Source organism: Mustela nivalis, assembly GCF_964662115.1.
Source record: "Mustela nivalis genome assembly, chromosome: 14".
NCBI lineage: Eukaryota > Metazoa > Chordata > Mammalia > Carnivora > Mustelidae > Mustela > Mustela nivalis.
Window position 1 is genome coordinate 42,746,046 of NC_139033.1, and position 24,634 is coordinate 42,770,679.

General features: G+C 46.2%; 1 protein-coding gene across 2 annotated transcripts; it reads left to right on the plus strand.

Moving 5' to 3' along the window:
- Positions 1-273: 273 nt before the first annotated feature.
- On the plus strand, positions 274-23,790 carry MRO (maestro). 2 transcript variants are annotated; one of them, XM_082699476.1, is made up of 9 exons: positions 274-564; positions 1,076-1,211; positions 5,859-5,967; positions 12,232-12,334; positions 13,899-14,045; positions 15,116-15,298; positions 17,757-17,912; positions 19,164-19,271; positions 21,675-23,790. In XM_082699476.1, exons 4-9 carry the CDS (start codon positions 12,236-12,238, stop codon positions 21,693-21,695), a joined length of 714 nt encoding a protein of 237 aa, XP_082555602.1. In that variant the 5' UTR covers positions 274-564; positions 1,076-1,211; positions 5,859-5,967; positions 12,232-12,235; the 3' UTR covers positions 21,696-23,790. The 2 variants fall into 2 exon arrangements, with proteins under 2 accessions (XP_082555602.1, XP_082555601.1); XM_082699475.1 differs by lacking the exons at positions 274-564; positions 1,076-1,211; positions 21,675-23,790 and adding exons at positions 5,449-5,578; positions 19,623-20,620.
- Positions 23,791-24,634: the final 844 nt, after the last annotated feature.

Genomic DNA, 24,634 nt, shown 5'->3' on the forward strand with positions numbered 1-24,634 from the left:
ACGGAGAGATCAGTGGGAGAGAGAAGCAGCTGCTGGAGACCGAAGGCCCACAGAGTGGATTCCTGTCTGTTGACAAAACTGTCTTCTCGTGTTCGTTTCTGGAGGAATTAAATGAGCCATGCTGGGAAGACACAATCAGCTGTGATGGACTCGCGGTGAGAGGCGGGGATCGCAAGATCAAAGACGGGATTGGGAAGCGGGCTGTGTCCAAGACGTCCTAGGACCACAGCCTCCTCCCATCGCTCCAGGAAGCGCCGGCGCTCCCAACCACAGACTGCGTTTCTCATGACAGAAGCACACATTGTCAAGCCCTTCTGGACATGGGCGCATTGTTCTGTCGGTAAAAGTGTGCCTGAAATCGTGTCATAAAATGCTTGACACATTTGTCACTCAGTGGGATTCTACTGTAAGCGTAAATGCAATCCCGAGACTGCCCAGTTTCAGAAGAAGGACTATACTAAGCCGTGTCCACGACGAACCGAAAATGGACACCAGAAAGGGACGGCAGGAAAGGATGGAAGCCGTCCCGGAAGGAAGGCCACGGAGAATGAGTGGCCTCTAGAGGTGAGTGGCCAGACGCGCGGAGCTGCTAGCTGGTCAAGGCAGGCGAGGAAGCCAAGCATGGAGTCTCCAGTCCCACCAACTGGCTTTGAGACTTCGGGCAAGACCCACTCACTCTGCCTGCCTCTCAGTTTCTCTGCTGGTCAAGGAGGCATGAGAATGACCCCCCTTTCCCCCAGGACTGTGAGGACAACACGACAAATAGCTTAACAATGCCTCGGGCCGTTAAGAGCAGGGACAAAGTGACACCCAGTCTTACTAGTGGAACGGATTTGGCCTCTCACGGTGATGTCTGCTGTTCCGGTTCCCTTCGCCAATAGGTAGGCACACGTAGCTTTCTCAGGGGGGCCCCTGAAAAATAGGAAACTAACGTAAGAATCCTCAAAGTTTGCAAAACAGCACGGCCCGAAATGTATCTCTAGCAATTATCGGGGAGTAGATAGCCTAAAAAGGTCTTATTATGTATTTCCCTCTCGTGATAAAACTCCAACTCATTCTATGTTTCATGTTCAAGGACAAAACGCAGCTTGGCCCGCCCCACGCTTGGTTAGAGGACTGGGATGTTCCTGGGATTAGTTACATTCACCTCTGGTCGGGATGAGGTCTGAGGCAGAAGCCAGTCCCGCAGCACTGCTCACCACCTAGCTCAGGTAAGACCGCACAGAATGTCTCCTGTATTCAACCGATTCCAAACTCTACAGTTCTATGATTGCTGTAGATTTAACCAGTTAGCTCGAAAGATGTTTATGTATATTTATGATTATTTTTTGGAAGTCGGGGCATTGGTGATGATGTGGGCATAATTCATGAGTCAGGTAGGAAAAATGTTTACGGTTGAACCTTTTTTTTTAAACCTTTAGTGGCATTTATCTTATGCTGAATTTACTCCTGGGCCATCAATTTTTGTTTCTCTAGTTAATTCTGCGGTTGTCTTTTTCTTCGGTGCAATAATCTGCTCTGTTTCAGGAAGGGTCATCTCGGCGGGCAGACGAGCTTATGGGGGGGTTCATCTGACCGGGACTTCTGAAATCCCGAGGTGCAGCTCTGGGGACTTGTTCATTTAGATGAGCCCAGTGACTGATGAATCAAGGTCTAAATTCTATTTTTTTAAAGATTTTATTTCTTTATTTGAGAGAGAGAGAAAAAAATGAGTGGGGAGAAGGAAAGAGGGAAAGAGGGAGAAGCAGCCTCCCCACTTAGCAGGGAGCCTGATGCAGGGCTCGATCCCAGGACCCTGAGATCATGACCCGAACTGAAGGCTTAACCAACTGAGCCACTCAGGTGCCCCTCAACATTTAAATTCTTAAGTTCAGCATTACTCTCTCCATTTTTAAGCACGTGCAGCCAAAACTCAGCCCTCTTTTGGGGCCACTGACCCTGTGCCTAACCCCATTGTTTGGCCGGAGTCCCACACCATTGTAATGATGCAGGGTGCATGCATGGCTTCTGTAATGTGACATCTTTCAGAGACTTGGTGGCTTTTCAGAGACGCATACCTTTGATCTTCTGGGCTGTGTCGTGGATGTTCTTAAAGTAAACACAGAGAGTTGAACCTCTTGATTTGCATGATTGGTCAGGGTTTTTGGGGTCGAGTAGAGAACAATTTTCAGAGATCATCTCAGGCTACGTAGGGAAGAGCTGGAACTTTTCTCACATTCCGGTACTAATAATGCCTGTCAAGTAATAAAGTCCAAAACAGAAGGCAGGGCAGCCAGAAGTGGGTTAGACAAGCAAATGGCTGACGGCAAGTTTCTGATTTTCGAGGTTGTCGGGCTGGAGAATCTTCACTCTACTCCCCCAACCTGGGTATCAGGAGGCTTCTGCTTCCCTGTGCAAGAGGGTATTTGAAGCCAAGGAATAAACTTGGTGCTTCTCCCTATGGCATTTACTTATTCAAAGATTTGAGACAAAAAGACCATGGTTTTTATGCGGGGGAGAAAGAACCCAGATGCATAGTAGAGTGGGAAGCATCCAGTGCTGAAGTTTGAGAAGAGCCTCTCACGGGATAGCTGCTTGCAGCAGGAAGCTCTGGGCTCCAACACTGCTGCAGGTGGCTTCTGGAAGAATCTGAAAAGGTGAGGTTCCCTGGCTCATCTGGTTTGTCCATCTGGGCTCCTAAACCCATGCCGCACCTGCCTCCTAGAATGCCTTTCTCTTCTGTCTGCCTCTGCTAATCTCTGTTTTCTGGCAAGCCCTGGGACAGAGGCTCCTTCCCTTACAAAGGACATCCTGATGGACTAGGCTTTGACTCCGTCTCCTTGTCCGCTCCTGTCTATGGCACATACGGATTCCTCCGAACACACCAGACCATGTCTCCACTCCTCTCTCGGTTGGCTCTCCTGGAGAGCACAGCCTGAGAGTTGTGCCACCTGGAGAGCACCGTGCGGTGTTGAGAGTAGGACCTCCGTAAACATTTGAAGAACGAACAACGGATGAGTGAGAAGTGGGTATTGTCCATTAGTGACTGAGCAAGCAGCTGATTTTATTTCTTTCTGGAAGTGAAAACCAAGGGGACAGGGGTTGGCCTGAGCTTTAAAGGATGTCCTAAAAGAAGATGAGAGGGAAGAAATGGAAAACCATCCCTTTAAGACAAGCTTCTCACCTAGACAATGCACTGACACAGAAGGAGGGAACTCTGAAAATGCTCACACTGGAGAAAAACCATTAGATCGTGACGATTTGTCCTCATTTCCCAAGTCTAAAGGGAAGGTGAACTGTTGCTGATTAATTTAGTGCTCCCTATTGCCCTTTTCATTAGTAATGCAGGCCAGGTCATCATCCTCTTTGATTTTTTGGTTACATCAGCCCCAGTAATGGACTTTTGCTGATAAGGAAATATTAGTTGAGAAGGAAAATGGAGTTGTTTAAGCAATAAAATTAAGTAATGATGGCGCGGGAAGGACATTGTGTCATCAGTGTATCAATATGTTGCAATCAAATTATCAGATACTTCCTCTCTCTAATTCCCTTTAGAACTGTGCTATGTCCTAAGGCCACGTTAGGAGAAGCTTAGCTCTGCTGGGTACGTTAGGAGAAGCTTAGCTCTGTTGGGTAACACATCCTAATGCGGAGGTTTCCCAGCTTTGTGCTGCGTCTGGAACTCGCCGAGCCTATTAGCTGCACCTATGCCCTTTGTGGGAAGTGTTTAATAGAACTGGAGTTGGATCAGTGAGTTTCCTGGGCACCGGTTCTGTTTCTGCCTGTGATCTTCTCTGTGGCTTTAAGCCAAACAGGGAGAACTCAACTGCCTTTTAAGTTTCCCCTTTGGCAGGCAACAAGGACAGTATTTATCTGGCAAATGTTTTAAAACCTGAATAGAAAGCAAACTTAAAATGTAAGGGGTCATGCATTGTATCCGCTGTGTTCCTGTCCGTGCAGTGGGTAAATTTCAGTCCTGGTTCCGGGGCGAGATTTGGCAGGGAATCCGCACCCTTACAGGGCAGTTTCTCTTCTCCAGCCACCTCCATTGTCTGGTTTAATTTTCTCGGCTTTTTGGTCATTCTGAGCTCTCTGTGGATTTGTTCACCAGAAGAAAATGTCCTCCCAAGTCTTATTGCCACTCCTGGCAGATAACCCGACTCTGGTTTTACTGAGAAGATTAAGGCTCACTTGGAAGAATTAAACTTACTCATCTCTGTGGCTGCCTCCCAGTTTTGGATGAAAGGGGGGACCTCTCTCTCCCTTTTCTGCAGAGCTCACCCTTGCCCCTGTGTCCTGGACTGACCTCCCCTGGGTTTTATGGTGTTTTTTGGGGGGTGTTTTTGTTGTTTGTTTGTTTGGTTTGGTTTGGTTTGGTTTTGCCTCTTCCTCTTCCACTTTCCAGTACTTGCACGAGCCGGGTCTCCCTTGCAGCCGCTTTCAAATCCGCCCAGTCTCCATTCTGTTCTAAAAAGCACACAAACACCAGAACGCCTTAGCTTGACCTTGCTCTCTCTTCCAGTCTATTTATTGCCTTCTTCCTCTAGCAAGACATCTCAATTTCCTCTTCCCAGAGGTTAGTGCTGTGGCTTCCTTTCTCTTTCACTGCTGAAATTGCATTCTCAGAGGTCACCATGGGTACCCGGTGGGCCCAGGCCAGAGAGGGTTTTGTGTTAGCCTCATCCTTCTTGTTTTCTCAAAAGCATCACTTTTCTTTCCCTCTACTTTTTCTTTCACACTTTCACTCTGACCTACTTCTCTGCTTACACTGTGTGTGTCAACTAATGGTGTTTCCTAAAGTTGTCCACCACACAGCATCGTGGTGGAGTCTGAGCTCCGACATTAACCTAAGGTTGAATTCTGACTCTGCCACCAGTTAACTGCATAACATTTGGCCAAGACATCTCCCAGTGCCTCAGTTTCCCCATCCTTAATATGGCGATCATAATTAGAGTACTTACCTTAGATTTGTGGTAAGAATCAAACACGATAGTCTACAAGATATTTACCTGAACGATTGGCACGTAGAAATACCCAATTAAACATTTATTAGCATAACAATAAACTCCAAGAGCTTTGAAAATGTGACTTCTTTTCTCTTAGGACACAGAGCCTGCCCACTTTGCCAAACACACGGCCAGACAATAAATAATTAGGGATAAATAGATTTATAGGAAGTCCAGGGACGGAGAAGTGAGGGAAGGAGAGGAGGTCTCCAAATTTGCAAGTACAATTAATTCCCAGTTCTCTTGTTTTGTTTTACCAATAAATCAACAGTTTTGTTGAGAGTTTAAATCTGTCCTCCTAGCACCGATGGTGTTTGTGGAGCAGAAGAGGGCGTCAGCGTTAAAGCTGTAGCTGTGGGTGCACCAGCCAATCACAGAGAAGCTGCTCCGCCTGGAACACAGTGTCCCATCCCTAGATTAATGCTGCTGGAACTGGATTAGGGAAGGAGGTTTTGCAGCTGTGCGCGGAGCCTGGAACCCGTCCATTGAGTGATGCTGCCATCTAGTGGTGTCATCGGGGAACTGCTCTGCGCAGAGCCCTTCCTTTGGTGCAGGGGCAGAGCCTCGGAATTGCAGTCCTTTCCTTACAAAGTGTGGGTGAGACCCGAACCGAGGGAAGAATAAGGGGGAAAAGACAGCAAGGGGAAGGGGGAACGACACCTCAGCACAGTCTGGGAAAGTAAAGGACACAAGTGATGCTTGCAACCACTAAGAACAATCTCGTCGGTATTCGAGCGCAATTCCCTCCCCCACCGCAATGCGGTCATCTAAACTTTGTTTCCCCGCCCTGGGATTCTCACTTTCCAACACTCTGTGCTGACCCGTTATCCCGAAAAGATCTTTCACCTTCTCATTCCCCTTCTTCCACGCTAGGAAGTCAGGGCTGGGAAAATTGAGCCTAGTCACCCCACCTGGCGACCACAGCGGATCCGACCCGGGCTCCAGCCGCACCTGCAGCCGCTGACCACGTGACCGCCGCCAGGTAAGGGCCCGCGGGGCTCCGGGCAACCCTCCCAGCGCCCAGAGGAGGCCAAGGTCAATCGGGATTTCCCGGGCGGTTTTGGAATGTCACTCATGTCACTAACATCAGGGGCAGTTGACATTGTCTTTGTAAAACTGAAGTGGGCAATGTTGGCCATAAAGCCAATCTTTCTTCTGTTCGCAAACTGTGTCAGTCCACCTCTGTCCAACAGGTAGATTATAGGTCATTATATCAAGTCATCAAAGAGCTTTAGGAAGCGGGAGGGGCACTGAAGGGGAGATGTTAGTGCCAACATGTGGACCTAGCATGTCCAGGGCGCTGTCTGGGGACCGGACATCTGCCTTACACACAGTGACACCCTGCACGCGGAAGTACAGGTCATGGTTTCTGCTGTGTCCTTACTAGCGATTTGACCTGAGTTGTTGACCTTACTTTAAGCATCATTTCCCTCTTTTCTAAAATGCACATAATTAAACTGACCTCTCAAGATTACTTCAAAGATTAAATCAAGTGCAAGAAAAGCCCCTCATTTGGGAGACTGGGACTGGCTTAGAGAGAGCTAATGGAAGAGGGTCCTTAAAGCAGAGAATCAGAGAAGGCAATACACGCCTCACATAGTTTACCTTAAAATATAGACTTCCCTGGTCTTTAATGCAGAGCCGTGGTCTTTTCTTTCAATGTGGATCCACGAGCTGATGGCTTTTGAGGCACACACATCATCTGTGAGTTCTGGTTTGGGTTTCATTCAGTGGAATGAGATCTGAAAGGCACCAGGGGAGACCCGTATAAAGTCGCTTCCACACGGTCATTCAGATCCCAGTCATGGTTCCATGAAGACTCTTCCCCAGTGCTTACTGTCCACACCATTTCTAAGTAGACAGCAAGATCCTTCTCATTGTTGGATCTTTCCAAAACATTCCATTTTGATTCATAGAAACAACTTCCTTTCTCTGTGTATTCATTTTTCATCAATTTCTTGAATGCTTAAATGCCACAGTTATGATAAGAAGTACAGGTGTCAGAAACTGGTTCTTGGTCAGCATAAAAGGAGAAGTGAGGAGTGGGCACCATCAGCCACACTCACTGGTTGGTGCAAGTCATGAGGGTATGGAAAATACGGTTCCCTTGGCAAGTTGGCTCAGCAGAGGTCAGCTGAAACGGTTTTCCCTGCAGTGTGTACAAAGCGCTAAATGTGGTACCTAGCATACACAGTGCCCAGTATGTGGTAGATGTTAATATTTTTATGATGATTAATAAGGTCAGTATTGGGAGGGTTTTTAGAAATCTACCAGTTTGGGGGCATCTGGGTGGCTCAGTCAGTTAAGCACACAACTCTTGATTTCGGCTCAGGTCATGAGTCGGTCCTGAGATGAAGCCCTGCGTCAGGCTCAGCACTAGGCATGGAACCTGCTGGAGATTTTTTCTCTTCATCTGCCCCATCCTCCCCCTTCCCCTCCTAAAAAAGAAAAAACAGAAATATAACAGTTTCTTCCCCTTGTTTTACAGAAATGATCAAAGTGTTTTATAATGTTGGCCTTCATAATATACCTTTTGGCTTCACTGAATAAAAAGGATTATTGACCATAAACCTAATATTTTGAGTCAGAAGGATTTGAAATTACAGAGGCATTTGGGAGTCAGCCTAAAGCACAAAGCAGTTTTCTAGGTTACCCTAAATCCATGTTTGTTCAGGAAGACCAGGAAAAATCACACCATAGTGATGAAGACAAGCTCCAGGCTCTCAGAAATAGTGAAAACCAGAGCGCAAGGTCTTAACACACCCAGGGAGGACTTCCTGGAGGAAGAATGCACATGGGGATGAACGAAACTATAAGCAGAGCCATGCCTTTGGCTTCATTGTGGCCAGGTGGCCTCCCAGACTCCATCACACCCACCTGGGCACCTGGGATGACTCTAGCAACCCACCAGAAAAACCTAATCCCTCAAAGCAAAGTGTGGGGGTGAGTGGGCTTTGCAGCTCCAGTTAGAACACTTAAGAAATCTTTGACTCCATAGGCCGGCGTTTAAAATCCTCCTCCCCGAGATCCTGCGTGACAACAGACGGATATTGTCCTTTTGTTTGGTTGCATTGGGTCTAAGGGAGGAGGACACCGCAGGCAGGAAGGACGGGGAGCAGCAAGCTCACAAGCCACAAAACTCCAGGTGAGGGTCTCTGGGACCCCAAGCTAACTTTTATGCTTCTTTTCGCTTTTAAGGGAGCTTTTTATTTGGGAATAGTGTCCAAGAAAAGGGTACAAATTGTAGCCTGGACAGCTCAATGTAATTTTTATTGTGAAAGAAATTCAAGGAGCTTCATGAACACAGGATGTCAATACCGTGTCCTCAGCAAAAACCCCGACACTCTCTCCTCTCTTATCCCCTTGGCCCCAGCTGCTCCTCTGACTTCTGGGGTCTCTCCCGAGGTGTGGGGTATGTCAGTTCTGGAGTTATTTAAGTTCCACTGTAGAGGCAGGAGAGAAAAAAAAAAAAGAAAGAAAGAAAGAAAGAAAGAAAGAAAGAAAGAAAGAAAGAAAGAAAGAAAAGGCAGTGCTGGGGTCGGGTCCTGTGCCCTCTGAGATTCCGATCCAGTAACAGTGGGTAGGCCTGGGGTCAATACCCAGCACTGTGGGGGATTCTAATGTCGGAGGCTGGGCTGATGCCGTGAGAAACAGCTTTGTTTTTCCTGCTCCAGAAATGGAGATGAGCCCTGACAAGCTGTGTGACCCAACTAGCTCACAGTTCTCATCTTGTAATGAGAAGGCAGGGCGGTAGGAAGGGCTTGCTGGCAGAGGTGGTGAGCTAGACGCGGAGCCTCGGGCGTTTTCCTAACCTCCTACCGAGCCGACCAAGAATAGCACTAAGCCCTCCCGGACTTAGCACTGCGTGAGAGCCTCCCAGCGCCTTAAATTTCGACCTGACTACGAAGAAGTGACGGGGCTGGAGGCTTGGCCTCTGAACCCTGGAGCAGACGGTTTGGATGGCTAAACCCCTTCCCTGCTCTGCTAATCCGACAGGAGAAGTCCAGCGTAATGAACAGGGAACCGGCTCTGCTTTCCTTCTCCACGGAGAGAAGTCTCAGGTGTGATTTTCATGCATCAGAACGGAGATACCAGCTGTCTTATAAGGAGGCCTCCTTAGTGAGCAGCCCCCAGCTCGACCATTTTCAGCTCCCCTACCCACAGCCAGGTGCTTGTCAGCTCTGATCAGGAACATTCAACCCCGTGAGGGGCGGGATTCTACGGAAACAGAAGGTTGTGTGGAGAAGAGCCCCAAAAGAAACAGCCAAGCCTGTCTGGCATCAGTGTGAATTTTAAAATCCCTTCATTTTGGAGAAGACGGGCATAGGAATAGTGTCGTTTCTTTCTCTTAATGCAGTGGTTTTCGAAGTGCGGTCCCCAGACCAGCAGCACGAAGGTATTCCCCGGGAGCTTGTTAGAGACGTGGATCTGGGGCCCTGCTTCAGACGCACGGAATCAGAAACTCTGGGGATCAGGGCTGGGAATCTGTGTTAGAACAAGTCCTCCGAAATAAATAAAATCTTAAAAAAAAAAAAAAAAGAACAAGTTCTCTGGGTGATTCTAGCCCATGTTCAGGTGTGAGAACCGCCGGCATTTAATGGAATGTAGAACTTAGGGGAATGCCTTTATGCAAACAAAGAAAATATTGCTGATGGGGGGCAATTTTTTTTTCTGGGCTTTTGTTTGAGATCCCCATTGTGGTAGTGAGGGCAGCTCTGCTGACCAGAGATGAAGAAGAAAAAGAGCCCAAGGGGTGGAAAGGAAGCGGTGTTTTCATGGACCTCTCCAGTGTCTTCTGACCAAGAGAGCATCACCGGAACCTGCAGAGGGGGAGGGGCAAAGAGAGTGGAGGAACCAATCTCCTTGAACCTCCAGGTCAGAGTCAAATGTCCCAAGCTGTTTAACAGGGCTGGGTTTTGTCAGCGGCCTGTGCTTAAATAAGTTTGCAATTCAAGTACAGTAAGTAGGGTGGCCAACATGTCCAGGTTTGCCTGACACCTCCCTGGTCTTAGCACGCAAAATCCCACATCCCAGGAACCGCGCCCCCTCTCCGGGGCCAGGCTTCAGGTTCTTCTCCCACACCACCAGTCAAGTCTCCAATTCTCAGCAGATACCTACGGGGCATCTCATAATTCAGTTCATTTCTGACACCGGCAGGTGACCAACGACCAACCAGCTAGACTGGACGTTCCCTCAGGTCTCTCCTTGGGTTTGAGGAATTTGCCAGAACGGCTCACAGAAATCAGAGATACACTTTACTTACCGAGTCACCGGTTTATTATTAAAGGATGTAATTCAGCAAAAGCCAGGTGGGAGATGCATAGGGTGACGTATGGGGAAAGGGTATAGAGCTGCTGCACCCTGAGTGTGCGACTCTCCCCAGATCGCCACGTGTTCAACAGCCCGGAAGCTCTCTGAACCCCAACCTTTCGGGGTTTTGTCGAGGCTTCATTTTACCTGTACACAGTTGATTCAATCATTGCCCGTGGGTTGCCTCCAGCCCCTCCCGCCTCGCAACAGGAGGGGAGGGGACTGAAGTTTCCAACCCTCCAGTCACGGGGTTCGTCCCCCTGACAACCAGCGTCACCCGCTGGTAAGAAAAGGTTTTCAGAAAGTCACCTCATTAACATGACAAAGATTTCCTGATCGCTGTAATCAGTTGGGAAATTCTAACGGGTTTAGGAGCCCTGTGCCAGAAACCGGGACAGAGACCAAGTATATATTTATTATAAGTCACCATACTGCGGGGCAAACCGAGGTGAATGGTCGGCACTCACCCTCGTTCAGTGACTGCCCATTGGAATTACTGGGTGAGCTTTAAGATTACGGATGGCGGGGCTCACCTCCAGAGATGGTGATAGACTTCCTCCCAGGCACCACCAGGACATCTGGGAGATGGAAAGTTCCTCAGGGGACTTTATTGTGGCTAGCAACCGACAACCCCTGCAGCTCCTTGCGTGTCATTTCTCCCACTACTTTTTTTTTTAACCAAAACAAAAGTCAGTGGTTCTGATGAAGCGAGACTCCTATCACATACCACATACAAAAATGGACTCAACATGGATCAACAATGTAAATATAAGAGCTAAACTCTAAAAAATTTTGGAAGAAAACATAGGGGGATTCTTCATGACTTTGCATCTGGCAATGGATTCTATTATCCTAGTTCAGACTAGTTTACACTAGTGTACCTCAACTCACACGGTAGATCAGAAATACTTTGTGAGCTCTATTTACTTATAATATGTATTTTAAGCAATATATACTGGCAGTGAAATTACAAAACTGTAGATATAAAATAAGAAGCATGGTTGCTCAGATTTCTACCCCACAGGCAATTTTTGTTAAAATTGCTTGGGCATTCTTCCCTGTTCTATGCACATGGAAGCATATAGGTACAAATATGTTTCCCTTTCTCATCCTAACAGTAGCATACTGATTTTCACTCAACAGCATGTTTTGGAGATCATTTTAGCATGGGTGGGCCTGCCCAATATTCTTTTTTTCCTTCTAAAAAATTGTGTTTATTAACATGTTATCCATATGGATTTTTCTTTTTTTCAAGTATGTTTTTAGTGGGTTTCCCCCCCGGTATTCTTCTCCATGACAGCATTGCGGTCATCTGTAGTTGTGTAGTTGTAATATATAGTTCTAACTTATTTATATTAAATAATTAGTCACAACTATCAAAGGACATTATAGATTGTTCGCATTACAAAGTGGCAGTGTCTATCGTATATGTCTGTGTCTGAGTAAATGATGTGCCGTTGTCTCTGTGGGGTCCCAGAGTGGCTGAAAGATATGTACATTTCAGAATTATAGTTGATGATATCAAGATCCCCTCTGAAACGCAGTACCAATTTACATTCTTGGGGAACTTTTGAAAACACAGCGTTTCAGGCTACTTGTTACTTTAACTCATGAGACTCTGAGTGGGGCCCTGAATCTTTGTTTTATTTCCTTGGTGATTCCGATACAAGAAGGCTCCGGGATAGAATGGGAGCCATGGGACGGACGGTCTGGGACGGACGGTCTGGGTGCTCCTGCTGCACTTCCTCCTGCTGTTTATCTACTGCTGGGACAGCTGCGTCACCTCACCAAGGGGACGGGGTCCTAAAGGACAGGCCTCAGTGAAGTTGCTTCTTTGTGTTCTTACCCTGGCACCATGTTTTGTATGACACTGCTTGTCGATGACAAATCTTGGAAGAGTGTTTGTGGCTCATATGACGATTCTGTTTTCTTCTAGTTCCATGGATCAAACACAGAGAGGAATCCTGAGCCAGCCCGGGCCGGTCCCCACCACCCAGCCCAAGAAGAAAAGGACGTCAGTGATGTCTTTCTTTTCCAAGGTCTGTCACAAAATATTATGAACAGAGGTCCCTCCCCAACCACCACCTGTAACAGCGACTGGTCTGCATTGGCTGTGGTCGCTCCACTGAGATGCTTCTGGAAAAAGCTTGATGACGCTTCTCATAACACAGACCGCAGGTTCATAGGGTAACGAGATAAGCAGGGAGGAATTTAGCTTACTGCAAACTTAATCATAAAAGTATAGAAAGAGCTACAACGCATGCTGAGAAATAATGATGAGACCTGGTAATCACCCAAATACCAAATAGGACTGTGGGTCCAGTCTGCAGCCCCTCGTGCCCCAGGACAGTAAGGAGATGGCTTTTCCTGGATCTTGTCTGGATTGTCTTTGTTCTGACATCAGCATATGTTGCTGTGTTATATGAGGCACAGAACACTGCGCCCTGCCTGGCCTCATAGGCTCACCACAGAGGGGACCCGGTTCTTGCCCTGCAGTGACAGTTAGTCCCTGATGTGGCTTCCTGTGCTAGTCACACGGTGTTTCCCATTTGCTTTACTTATGCATATCTGTTCCTAATCTTAGTTGCTCATATATATGTGTTCTGGGGTGGGACAGCCTTTAGGTGTCCTGAAATGTTTGTAGGTGTGCTTTGCTAGTCGGGCCAAATGCTGTTAAGAGGTTGAGGAAGACGAGCACTGAGAATTAACCCTTGGATGTAGTGGTGTGGAGGTGGGGGTGGGGGGCATCAATCTGACTGCAGAAGGTTCAAGAGATAAAGGAGAGAGGAATTGGAGAAAACAAGTATAGACACATCTTTCAAGGTAGAGCAGGAAAGGGGAAGAGCATTTCTCATCCTGTGAAGGATCCCTGGTCTCAGCTCACACCAACTCTCTAAAGCCCCCTTTATTTATTTATTTTTTTGTTAATGATTTTCTTTATTCATTTGACACAGAGCGAGAGAGAGAGAGATCGCAAAAGAGAGCACAAATGGTGGGCGGGGAACCCAATGTGAGACTTGATCCCAGGACCTGGGAACCATGACCTGAACCCAAGGCAGACACTTAACTGACTGAAGGCGCCCCTGAAGCCCTTTTTCTTCTGAGTTCTAGCACACCCTCAGTGATCCTAGAGCACCTGTCCCCATATTTCCCCCAACCTTTCTCAACACCAGCCCTGCATTATTTGTCTCTACCTAGTTCCTCATCCACCAAAATTCTTCATTATGTAGATCAAACTAATGTATTTCCAGGAATAATCAGGTGATTTTTTTAAAAAAAGATTTTATTTATTTATTTGACAGAGAGACACAGCAAGAGAGGGAACACAAGCAGGGAGAGTGAGAGAGGGAGAAGCAGCCTCCCCCTGAGCAGGGAGCCCAATGCAGGGCTCGATCCCAGGACCCTGGAATCATGACCTGAGCTGAAGGCAGTTGATTAATGACTGAGCCACCCAGGTGCCCCAGATCAGGTGTCTTTAGGTGGAGAAAGAAGGGCTGAGCTGAGCAGGCCACGCAGGATTTTATTTAGAGGGAGGGATTGGGGTTGGAATAGGTATGACTCTGAACACTCCCCAGATCAATACATTTTTTACTTACTACACAGGTCTCTTGGACACTGAGGTTCCAGAAGCGGGAGTCTCTGAAGAATGTGTTTTCCATCTTGGCAGAAAGAGCCCAGGACCCCAACGCTAAAAAGCGCCACATGGCAATGAGAGGCCTGGGAACCATGGCCTGTGAGACCCCTGACAAGGTAGGAGAGGAAGGTGGCACCCAACTGGCCCTCATGGCCTGGAGTCCCCAGGACCGGGAGATGGTGCTCCATGTACCAGTTATCTGCTGCTGTGCGACAGATCACCACAGACCTAGCATTCATCCTCTTGTAGTTCCCTTAAGTCAGGAGTTTAGGTACAGCATAGCTGGGTTCTCTGCCCAGCATCTCACAAGGCTACCACCAGGTGTGGGTCAGACTGCATTCCTTTCTGAAGCCTGCGCTCTTCTTCCAAGCCTCTGTGGCCGTTGGAAGAATGCAGCTCCTTCCAGGTGTAGGACCAAGGTCCCTGCTCACTTGCTGACTGGCTACCTCAACTCCTTGAGGCTCTTCTCTCACAGCATGTGAGCTTTCTTCTTCAAGGCCAGCCCAAAAGCTTCAACCGCTCATGCCTGCTCAGAGGAACTCTTATGTAGTGTGATACAACCATGGGAATGATATCCCATCCTTGTTGTCATATTCTAGAGGCTAGAAGAAAAGTCACTGCTTCCTTCCACATTCAGGAGAAGAAGAGTGGACAAGGGTGTGACTCATTTGGGGTTATTTGGGGGATCTTCACACCTCAGTAGTATCAGCCTTGGGAAACAGAGTGGCAGATGGGATTAACACACACCTGGACACCACCCTCTTGGGTGAATTTAATTTATTTTTGAGTAATTTATGCCTGTGTAGTAAAAGATGTTTTCCCTACCTCTTTTAGCAACTGTCAACTTCAGTGATCATTTCATCTCACCCCCGATAAAAGTATCTGCTGTGCCCCAGAGGCCTAGATCATCCAGCCCACCACACTCCTTGATGCTCCCTTCCCGCCCTCATCTGCTCCTAGGCCAAGCTCCAGACTGCTCTTCCTGTTGTTCTTCCAAGATTGAGCTGGATCTTGGGTCAGGTTAATGGAAAGCATTTGTATTTCAATGAGTGTTGTTGCCGTAGTACCTGAAGAAGCTGCGCTCTCAGTCCAAGTCCTAGGTTACTGAAGGATTAGAAGTAGGATTGCTTTTCAACTTGCAGGGAGCAATTTCTGAACTACTCATGCTCTTCAAACTTGTTAACAGGTGAGAAAGTATAAGAAAATTTTCCTAGACCTGCTGGTGCATGGATTGTATGACCCTGTGAGTGCTGAAGTCATCCACGAGAGCTTGAAGACACTGACCATCATTTTGGGCAAGATCCAGGGGAAAAGTCTAGGCTCTTTCTTCGTAGACATCACTCTCCAGACCAGGACTTTATTAGATGATGTAAGTGAGACAATTCGGAAGAATTCTGGATTATTAAAGTTGAGGTAGGATGAGATATATATAAGCCCTGGCTGGTGTGTTGCTCAGAGACCATGGTCTGTATTATTCACTTCTTTATTAAGAAATCATTGAGAGACTAGTATCGTACTGGCAGTTATGGAAGACATATAAAGAAGGAGGTGTTTTTGTTGTTCTGGAGAAGTGAATATATACACACCGATGATGACTGGTGATGAAGATGATGGTCAAGGTGATGGTAACAGTGCTGACATGTATTGAGTGCTTTGTTAAGGTGTGACGATAACACTAGTTAGCATTTAGCGAGCCAGTACTGTGTGCCAGGCACAGTGCTAGGCAGTTCTCATGGGTTATCCCATAGAATCTTCTCAATAACCCAGTGAGGTAGGCACTATTATTTATCTTCACTTTATAAATGAGAAGAAACCAAAGTACAGAGAAGTTAGGTGACTTGCCGAAGACTCACAGAACCAGTGAGCAGATATGACCCCAGACTTTCTGACTACAGGACCTGGGCTTTTTACTGCCACGGGACAAGGTGGGCTAAGTAGAAAGTGCACTGATACGTTGTTTGCTCTGAAACTGTGGAGACTCTGAGATACCTTCCTTTCAATCTGACCAGTTAGCCTGCTGCAGATACACACACACATACACACACCCTAACAGAGAGATAATACCTGTAGAATAGGAAACAGACCTACAGACCTTTTATTTACTCACAAAGCACGTTGCGTGAGTTCCCCCACTGAATTCTCTTGATGGACCGGAGCCACATGAGAGGAACAGAAATCTTGAAATTATGAAACTCAGAGTTTATATAGGAACTTTTGACCCATTTGCCTCTCCTCCTGCTCAGAGAGACAGAAGAGACCTTTGCTCTGGAATGCAAACCAGTCATCTCTGTGGGTAGCAAGGAGAGGAAGGTCTCTACCTCCCTGGAATGTAAACAAATATCTCCAGAGAGATGTCTAAATCTCTCTGCAGGGCCTATCTTAATTTCCAGGGCTTGTTTGCCATGCAATCACTTTTTTATACCCAGATGAACTATAATTTTTGACCAGAAAGCCCTGGGTGTATAGTAACCTGGAGATACTTGTGGAGAGTTGTTTCCTGACAGTGTATATCTAGTGGAGCCTTCTTGACTGCCCATCTCACCCTGTGCTCTCTCATGCATGTGTTCCCTGTCATATGATTATCAGGCCCCGAGCAGGCCAGGCACCCATCTTATGTGTCTTGTACCTCTTAGAGTGGAAGGGTAGCAATGAATTGAATTATGCACATACACATACACACATACACACACTGGTAGAACAGCGAAGAAAGTGCACCACTAAAGCAATTTGTGTAAGTGTCCCATGTGCTAAAAAATATTTTTCAGTTCTTTATGAAATGGTCAGTGGTCTTTGGTCTTGCTGAGTGTCTGTGACCCCCAGTTCTAGGTGCTCCTTGCCCCTGAAGAGGCTCAGCCCAGCTCAGTTCCTCCTGGTTTGCCTGGAGATTTCATGGGACCAGGAAACACTGATATAAAATCCCTTTGCCAACAGTCAGGAGACTGGGTGCTACCCCGGTTCTTTGTCACCCAACAGTGAGACTTCCACAAGTCACTGAAATGCCCTGAGCCTTGATCTACTCATCAGGAAAGGGAGATACTTGGACCAGACCTCTCACCTTGGAGCACAAGAAAGGACTGCACCCCCTGAGACACCCTCAGAGACCATTCCTCTAACTAAAAGCAGGGAGAGTTGGCAAGGTGTCAGGAAAGAAACAATTGTTATTTCTATCACAGAAGTGAGAAATTCAGACCAGAAGTGAAGGAGATGCCCTATTAGAAGCACTGGGAATAATCAAAAGGAGATGGGTCAAATGAATGAAAATTACAGCTACCCTAAATTCCTTTAGGTAGTGACATGGGATGAGCTCCCAGATAGATCATTTGATGAAAAATCAAAGTACATGACAGTGGGATGGTGTGCTTCTGTTTGCCTAAAAATGTGAGAAAGGACTATATGATACATATTTTATTCTTTTTCTTCTTAATTTTTTGGAGGGATATGCACAAAATTTATAACATTGTTCATTCATGGGAGGGAAATTGAGTGGCAGGCAGAAAGGGGTAAGAAGGAGACTTACTTTTGTTAATAAAATGAATTGATTATTTTGAATTTTGAACCATACAAATGTATTCTATCTCCAAAACTTTGAGTAATAAAGAGCAGAGTTGGGAAGCTTGGATTAGCACAGTGATTCCCCCAGTCTGCTTGTCTTGTTCTCTGGAGAAGACAGTCGGTCAAGACTGTTGTTCAAGCCAGCTAAGTGCTTTAGACGGGATCTTGTGATCCACACCCACCCATGCAACAAAGCGCAATGACTGTGATGTCCTCTGATGCAGTGGCCTTATGGTCATGACCTGGGTTCTGTTTTGTTCGCTGGGGATCTGCAGGAGAATGACAACATGAGATACTCAGCCTTCGTCTTGTTTGGCCAATTGGCGTCCTTTGCTGGGAGGAAATGGAAGACATTTTTCACCAGCCAGGTCAAGCAGACTCAAGATTCCCTCCTGATACATTTACAGGACAGAAATCCCCAGGTTGCCAAGGTAAGTCTGTGAGAGTCCCATCCGCTTCGCTAAAGCTCTGGCCGTTTCTGAAAGGGGCTGCGGTGGTGCCCTGTTGCGCTGAGCCACTAGACCTCTTCCTGCCGGTTCCGTTAGGGACACTCAGAAGTGTATCCACGTGGGGTGCCTGGGTGGCTCAGTGGGTTAAAGCTCTATCTTCGGCTCAGGTCATGATCCCAGGGTCCTGGGATCGAGCCCCGCATCGGGCTCTCTGCTCAGCAGGGATCCTGCTTCCCTTCCTCTCTCTCTGCCTGCCTCTCTGCCTCCTTGTGATCTCTGTCTATCAAATAAATAAATAAAACCTTAAAAAAAAAAAAAAAGAAGAAGAAGAAGAAGTGAATCTTTGGAAAGGTCCCTGCCCAGGGACTCATCTCTCTCTGAGCCAGCGGGCTCTTTTCCATCTGCTCCTGCCCCATGGGCCTGATCCAGTGCCTGCCAGAGGTAGATAAACTCAGGTTACTGGAGTGTTGGGGGCAGAGAGGCCCTAACTTGGGTCTAATTTGTGGGGCGGTAGCCCACATGACGAGGACATGAGCTCATGCCAGCTAGCTTCTGACAGTGCGTATGTTCCCCACCCCTGGCTTCTCAATCCCCTCTAGAGCTTTTGTTTTATTCTTAGAGAAAACATGTCCTAACAGGGTTGGATCTATGTAGGTTTTCAAAAACCACCGAGAGTGAAAGGTTCCACTAAACCACTTGTCTTTTTTAAATTGGTGCACACGAGGGGGCACCTGGGTGGCTCAGTGGGTTAAAGCCTCATCCTTTGGCTCAGGTCATGATCCCAGCATCCTAGGATGGAGCCCCGCATCGGGCTCTCTGCTCAGCGGGGAGCCTGCTTCCTCCTCTCTCTCTGCCTGCCTCTCTACCTACTTGTGATCACTGTCTATCAAATAAATAAAATCTTTAAAAAAAAGTTAAAAAAATAAAGAATTTAGTGCACACAAGAGAGACAAAGAGAGAGAATTTGGGAATTTAGGAATCCAGAACTACTTTTGATGGGATGATAACCGGTGGTAAACTATAAAGTGTTGCTCTCCTCACCAGCCCCAACTTCTAGACACGGTCATTTTAGAAGAAAAATCCTTTAAGGCTGACGTCTTCAGACTTTCTGGAAGTTACTTTCATACCCTCAGTAGCCCCCAGACCACACATCCGGTGCAGTGCTCTTCCTCAGTTGGATTCTAGAACTCTCTAATGTTTTTGACAATAAGATGGTAATATTATTTTTCTCAGGCTTGCAAAACAACATTTCGAGCCTGTTCTCCATATCTGAAAGAAAGAAAGGAAACCGGCTTCCAGACTGAAGAAGATCAAAGGAACCCTAAACTCTGCCGGCAGCTGGTGAGTGAGAGAGGCGGGGAGAGAATTCTCCCAGAGGTCCCCCGCTCCTGGTGTCAACCCAGAGGCTGGGCAGCCACACTTGGGGGTTCCTCCCCATAAAAGAACTCAGGCCAATTGTGTTTCCCTGGTAACTAACCCGTCAGGCAATGTAAATGACAAAACGCCCAGAGGATTACACACAAAATCTATTGGCACTCCTAGCGTAGACTATTAGATGAACACAGGCCATGATCTGAGAGTCTGAAGACTGATGGTCCTCACGCTCTGCCTTTGACAACGGCCTACTCATCGTAGAGTCAAGGAGCTGTGTTGAACCCGTCCCTCACGAGCGCTTTTGCTGATTTCTTTCAGAGCCACTATCATCCCGAGCTCCTGCAGTTCTTCTATGCAAATAAGATTCTGTAAACACAGAGCCACAGGGAAATTGTTCCAGTGAGCACCTTGCTGGGGAGCTGATAGTCCCCCCTCTTTTAACTCTTCGGATGCTTCTGCTTGCCTCTTGGGATTGTACTAGAAAACGGGATGCTGGGAGAACAATTGATGGCAATTGCATGGAATTGTCTGATTCTATCCGAAGTAAATTCTCAATTGCTTTTATGTATCTCGTTTCCTCCCCATGCAAATTTGATGAGAAGGTACCTGCTTTGTTGAAAACATTGAAAGCTTACGTAGATTCGGTGCTTATTGTTCTTTTTGCTTCTTAAGTTAGTCTCTGTCACCTATCTTGTATTTTTTATTTTATTTTTAATTTCTGAGGTTTAGGAGAATATTACCTCAAGTGATTTTTTTTTAATCGGTCATTGATACTTTGCAATTTGTTATGGATGACTTTATTGGCAGGATCCATTTAAAGTTGGTGAAAGGCCCAAGAAGGGGGTTTGGAGACTACCTTTAGCTTCTCATAATCTTCAACAGTCATTGCCTCCAAGATCATCCCTAACACAAATTAATAAAGAGAAAAAAGAATCTAGAAAGTGTGTGTTGAAAAACCTCAGGCTAACAGTAATGTATGCAATAATAAGTAACATTTATAGAAAATGTTTATTGGACACTAAGCGCGTTGCAAGTATTATTTCATACTTACAACAACGCTATGAGAAAGGTACTATTGTTATCCTCATTTTCCAGGTGAGAAAAACTAAGGCACAGGGAAATTAAGTAGCTTGCCCCAGATGACCTGGTGAGAGACAGGGCTGGAATTTAAGCCCAGACAGTCTGACTTCTGGAGCCCATATTCAATCATCATATGATTCTGCCTCAATGTGGAATAATTGACAGATGGTTAGAAACGTAAAAAAACAAAAAAACAAAAAACAAAAACCACACAACAACAAAAAAAACAAAAAGAACAAATTTAAAAAAAACACTCAGCTTCTGCTCTATTTAACTCAGTTAACTTTTGCTTTTATATGTACTAAGTACACATCTCTATTAATTTAATTGGTGGTCTAAGTATATAGTTTTACTTGTCACCTCTTGGCTAATTATGTCAATTTTTTTGGGCAGTCAATTCTAATTCTAGGAGGGATCACATGGCTCATATAAAAAGTTTCAAGAAAAACCTCAGCCTCTACTTTCCCTCCAACCAGTTTACCTCCCAAGCTTTTCCTGTAGAAATCCTGATATTATCACCAAACTTGGCATTCAGGCCATACGGGACGATTGTGTCCAGTTTGGGAAATGGAAAACACAAGAGGGTCATAAGTGCTGCAGAGGGATCTTAATATTGTTCTGAAAATTGGGAACTCAATCTTCCACTCTAGCTTTCTGGGGACGGGATTGTATAACACAGATGAGGGGTGTCTCCCAGGGGAGACAAGAATGTGGCAGATGGCAGAAGGGGAAGCAGGAACCAGAGGCATGAATAGATTTTCTTCCTTCCTATTTTGAGGCTGGGGTACCTGAACCAGGGACTTGGGAATGGCAAAGACTCCAGAGCAGGTGGGATGCTTCTGAGCTGAGAGCCTTCTCCCTTCCCAGATGTTGGCCTGTTTGAAACTATGTTGCAAGGTCCCAGTAGAATCTGATGCTTTCTGCTAAGCGATCAGTGAGTGGCCTGAGAAGCAATTGCATCTGGCCAGCATTCGGACAAAGTTGGAGGTGGAATGGAGCACGCAGGTTATATGCACTAGAGCAGAAACATCCATGTACTTAATGCCCCTGAGTTGAATAAAATTGCGGAAGATGCTATTGAATTGGCTTTAAGATCTGTGGTGGACTGTTCACTTGGGTGGCCTCCAATGAATCATGTCTCCTAACACTCGTGCCCTCTGTAGACCCTTCCCGTTGCATCTGGGCTGGCTTTGTGGCTCACTTTAACCATGAGAATGTGCTGAAAATACCAGTATGCCAATTTCAGGCTACTCTGTAAGGGCCCTGGCAGCTTCCTTTTTTGTGCTCCAGGTGAAGCCAGCCGCCATGTAAGAAGCCAGATTACCAGGAACGAAGAAGAATGTCTGAGATCACCGTTTTGGAGGAAAGACCAGGCTAACTGCGTGGGATGCCACGTGGAGATCTGAGGAACCCAATCCACAGTGAAGTCTGAGGTCCAGGCGCATGACGCACGTTGGCCGTTCCAGCCAGACGCCGGCTATCCACGTGACCCAGCTAACACCAGCTGTCTCCATGAAGCCCATCCCAAATTGCAAAATTGTAAGCAAGGGAATCAAGTGATTGCTGTTTTAAATCGCTAACTTCTGGGATAGTTTGTCACTCGGCAATAAGTAACCAAAAGAGGTTCCTAATCACTAATTTTGTCATTTGGCCAGTTTTGTTTTGCTCTTAATAAGTCCTCTTTGAGTTTAAACTATATTTCTAGAAAGTTGTATTATGATGGAATTCTGCGGTGAGAGCAAGGGATGCCTTTTTTGGACGTTCTTGGACCTTTGGATGCCTTGTTCTCCTTTTTCTAGCTCACCCTGTGCATCACAGCGCCCAGCGCGCAGCAGCTGATCCAGAAACATTTGCTCAGTGACTAAATAGTTGCAAATTGTAGCGGGAACAGCGTCCAAAGTAGTTTGCTACTCTGGGATCTTAGCCAGGGGCTCACACTCTTCCTTTCCAGCTTTTTCTTCTGTTACTCTTTTTGCTTTAGCCAAGTTTGGCTCCTCTCTCTTTAAAACCTTCTTGGTCTCTTATGCTCCTTTGCCTTTGTTCAGTCTCTTCCTTTTGCTTTGAATTCCCTCCCCCCAGCCATGCATACTCCAGGCACACCCCCCCCCCCCCCCCACATCTCAGGTGTATATCTTCTCTGTACTTTAAGACTGATCAGGGCTGCCTGGGTGGCTCAGTGGGTTAAAGCCTCTGCCTTCAGCTCAGGTCATGATCCCAGGGTCCTGGGATCAAGCCCCACATCAGGCTCTCTGCTCAGCAGGGAGCCTGCTTCTCCCTCTCTCTCTGCCTGCTTCTCTGCCTCCTTGTGATCTCTGTCAAATTAATAAATAAAAAATCTTTAAAAAAAAAAAAAAGACTGATCACTGCCCGATCCCCTCAATCAGGAAAGAGCTCGCATTTCTGAATTTCCAGAACATTCTAGCAGTTTTATGCTGCTTGACATGTTTGATCTCTTTGAAAGTTTTTTACCTCCATGTCTTTTTTTCCCCTGGTTCAAGAGAAGCTGCTGAAGGAGGGATCCTACCCTGTGTAGCTCTGTCACGTGACCTCAAAGGTACTCAGTAAGTGCTTAGTAAATACATGTGGATTGGGGAGGAAAAAGTCCGAAAGTCATCTGAAGCTACTCCCCCTTGGGAGAAGCCCATTTTGTGAAATGAGGACCATCATTTCTCTCCTTATAACCCATCTGCAGGTGACTTTTATGCTTGTGTACTTAAGTAACCCTTTCCATGTAAGATGCCTGTTAATTTGCTAATCTAAAGGTAAGGCTTTGACTTTTTTTTTTTTTACTTTTAAACACTAGATATGCAACAGTTGAGTGAATTAAAGAAAGAAACAGGAATATTCAGGTGCTACCATGCTATGAGCTCAGGGTACAGATCCACATAAAACATGGTCCCTACTTTCCCGTTGCCCACATGATGGACCTTTCTTAAAGGGAAGGAGAAAGAAGAGAAAGACAAAGAAGGAAGTAGAAAATCGAACAAGTAATCAGTACTGGAACTCACTGTGAAGAGAACCCAGTGGAATTCTGGTCCGTAATGTTGAGTTATAAAAAGCACGAGTGTGTTTTACAAGGAGAGAAATAGTAGCTGTGTGGACAGCTAGCAGATAGTGCTAGAAATAAGGCAAATATGTATTTGTGCTTTTCTGCATTTTCCAGGTTTTCAGCAATAAGCATGTATTACTTTTGCAATCATAGAACACATGCAAAAATTCTCTTTAAAATAAAAATGGACTCTGTATTGGTGTGTCAGGGGCATGCTGCTTATTGGTGTGTAAGGCGTCATGCTTCGGAGAGCCTGGGATGGTTTTCGCTCACTCTCAGTAGTATGTGTTTGTCTTTGTCCTTTTGTGACATTGTCGTTTTAGCCTACTGATGACAAATAAAGTGACTTATGGTTGATTGTCAGTGTATTTATGTTACTGACTTTACATTCTTTTGGTATGACCATAGGAGAATAAGTCTTTTGTTCCTGTTTTTATTTATGTGTTAAACGCTCTTAGAAAAACCTCGGGTTCTAGAGAAACTCAGTGCATCCCAGTTTACTGAAGAGAGAGAGTTTGATATTGCAAAGGCCCCTTTAAATTATCGAGTTAAGCAGACTTCCAAGCCTGACATGGAAGATTCTTCATAACGGACACCAACTTATGATTTCCCTCGGCTCTTCCTAAATTCCTCCTACCTGGAATGCTTCACCCTCCATTTATTTGTTTCTATCCACCATTCACTGGGTGGATAGACCATTCCAAGTGTCCTTCTTTTTCAGAGGTAGAGCAGAGCACTTAGGAAGATGGGAAGATGGGTCCTGATCAGGCCCTCCTCATTGTGATTCTGGTTTTGCCATTTACTGGCATAACCTTGGGTAAGGCAGCCTTCCAAGCCTCAGTTTGCTGATCAGTGAAATGGACATAATAATCCTACCCATAGTGGTGGCATGCTACAAAGATTCAATTGTACAACATCAAACACTTTGCATAGTGCTTGACACATAGAAGATGCTCAGGAAATGTTGGTTAATTTTGCTCCTGACCTCCAACCAGCTCTCCAGTCCCCGTTCCTTCTTTTCTCGATGCTGCCCAGATCTCCAGCGAGGCCCATCCTGGCTTTCCGTGTGGGATCGGAATGTCATCTTGATCCTCCCCAATGAAAGATTATAGTCCTAGAGTCAGCTCTGCCTCTTTCTCCTCCCCATGTGCTGAGGACTGTAGCATTGAGCCTTGCCCTCCAGGGGGGCTCAATAAAGAAT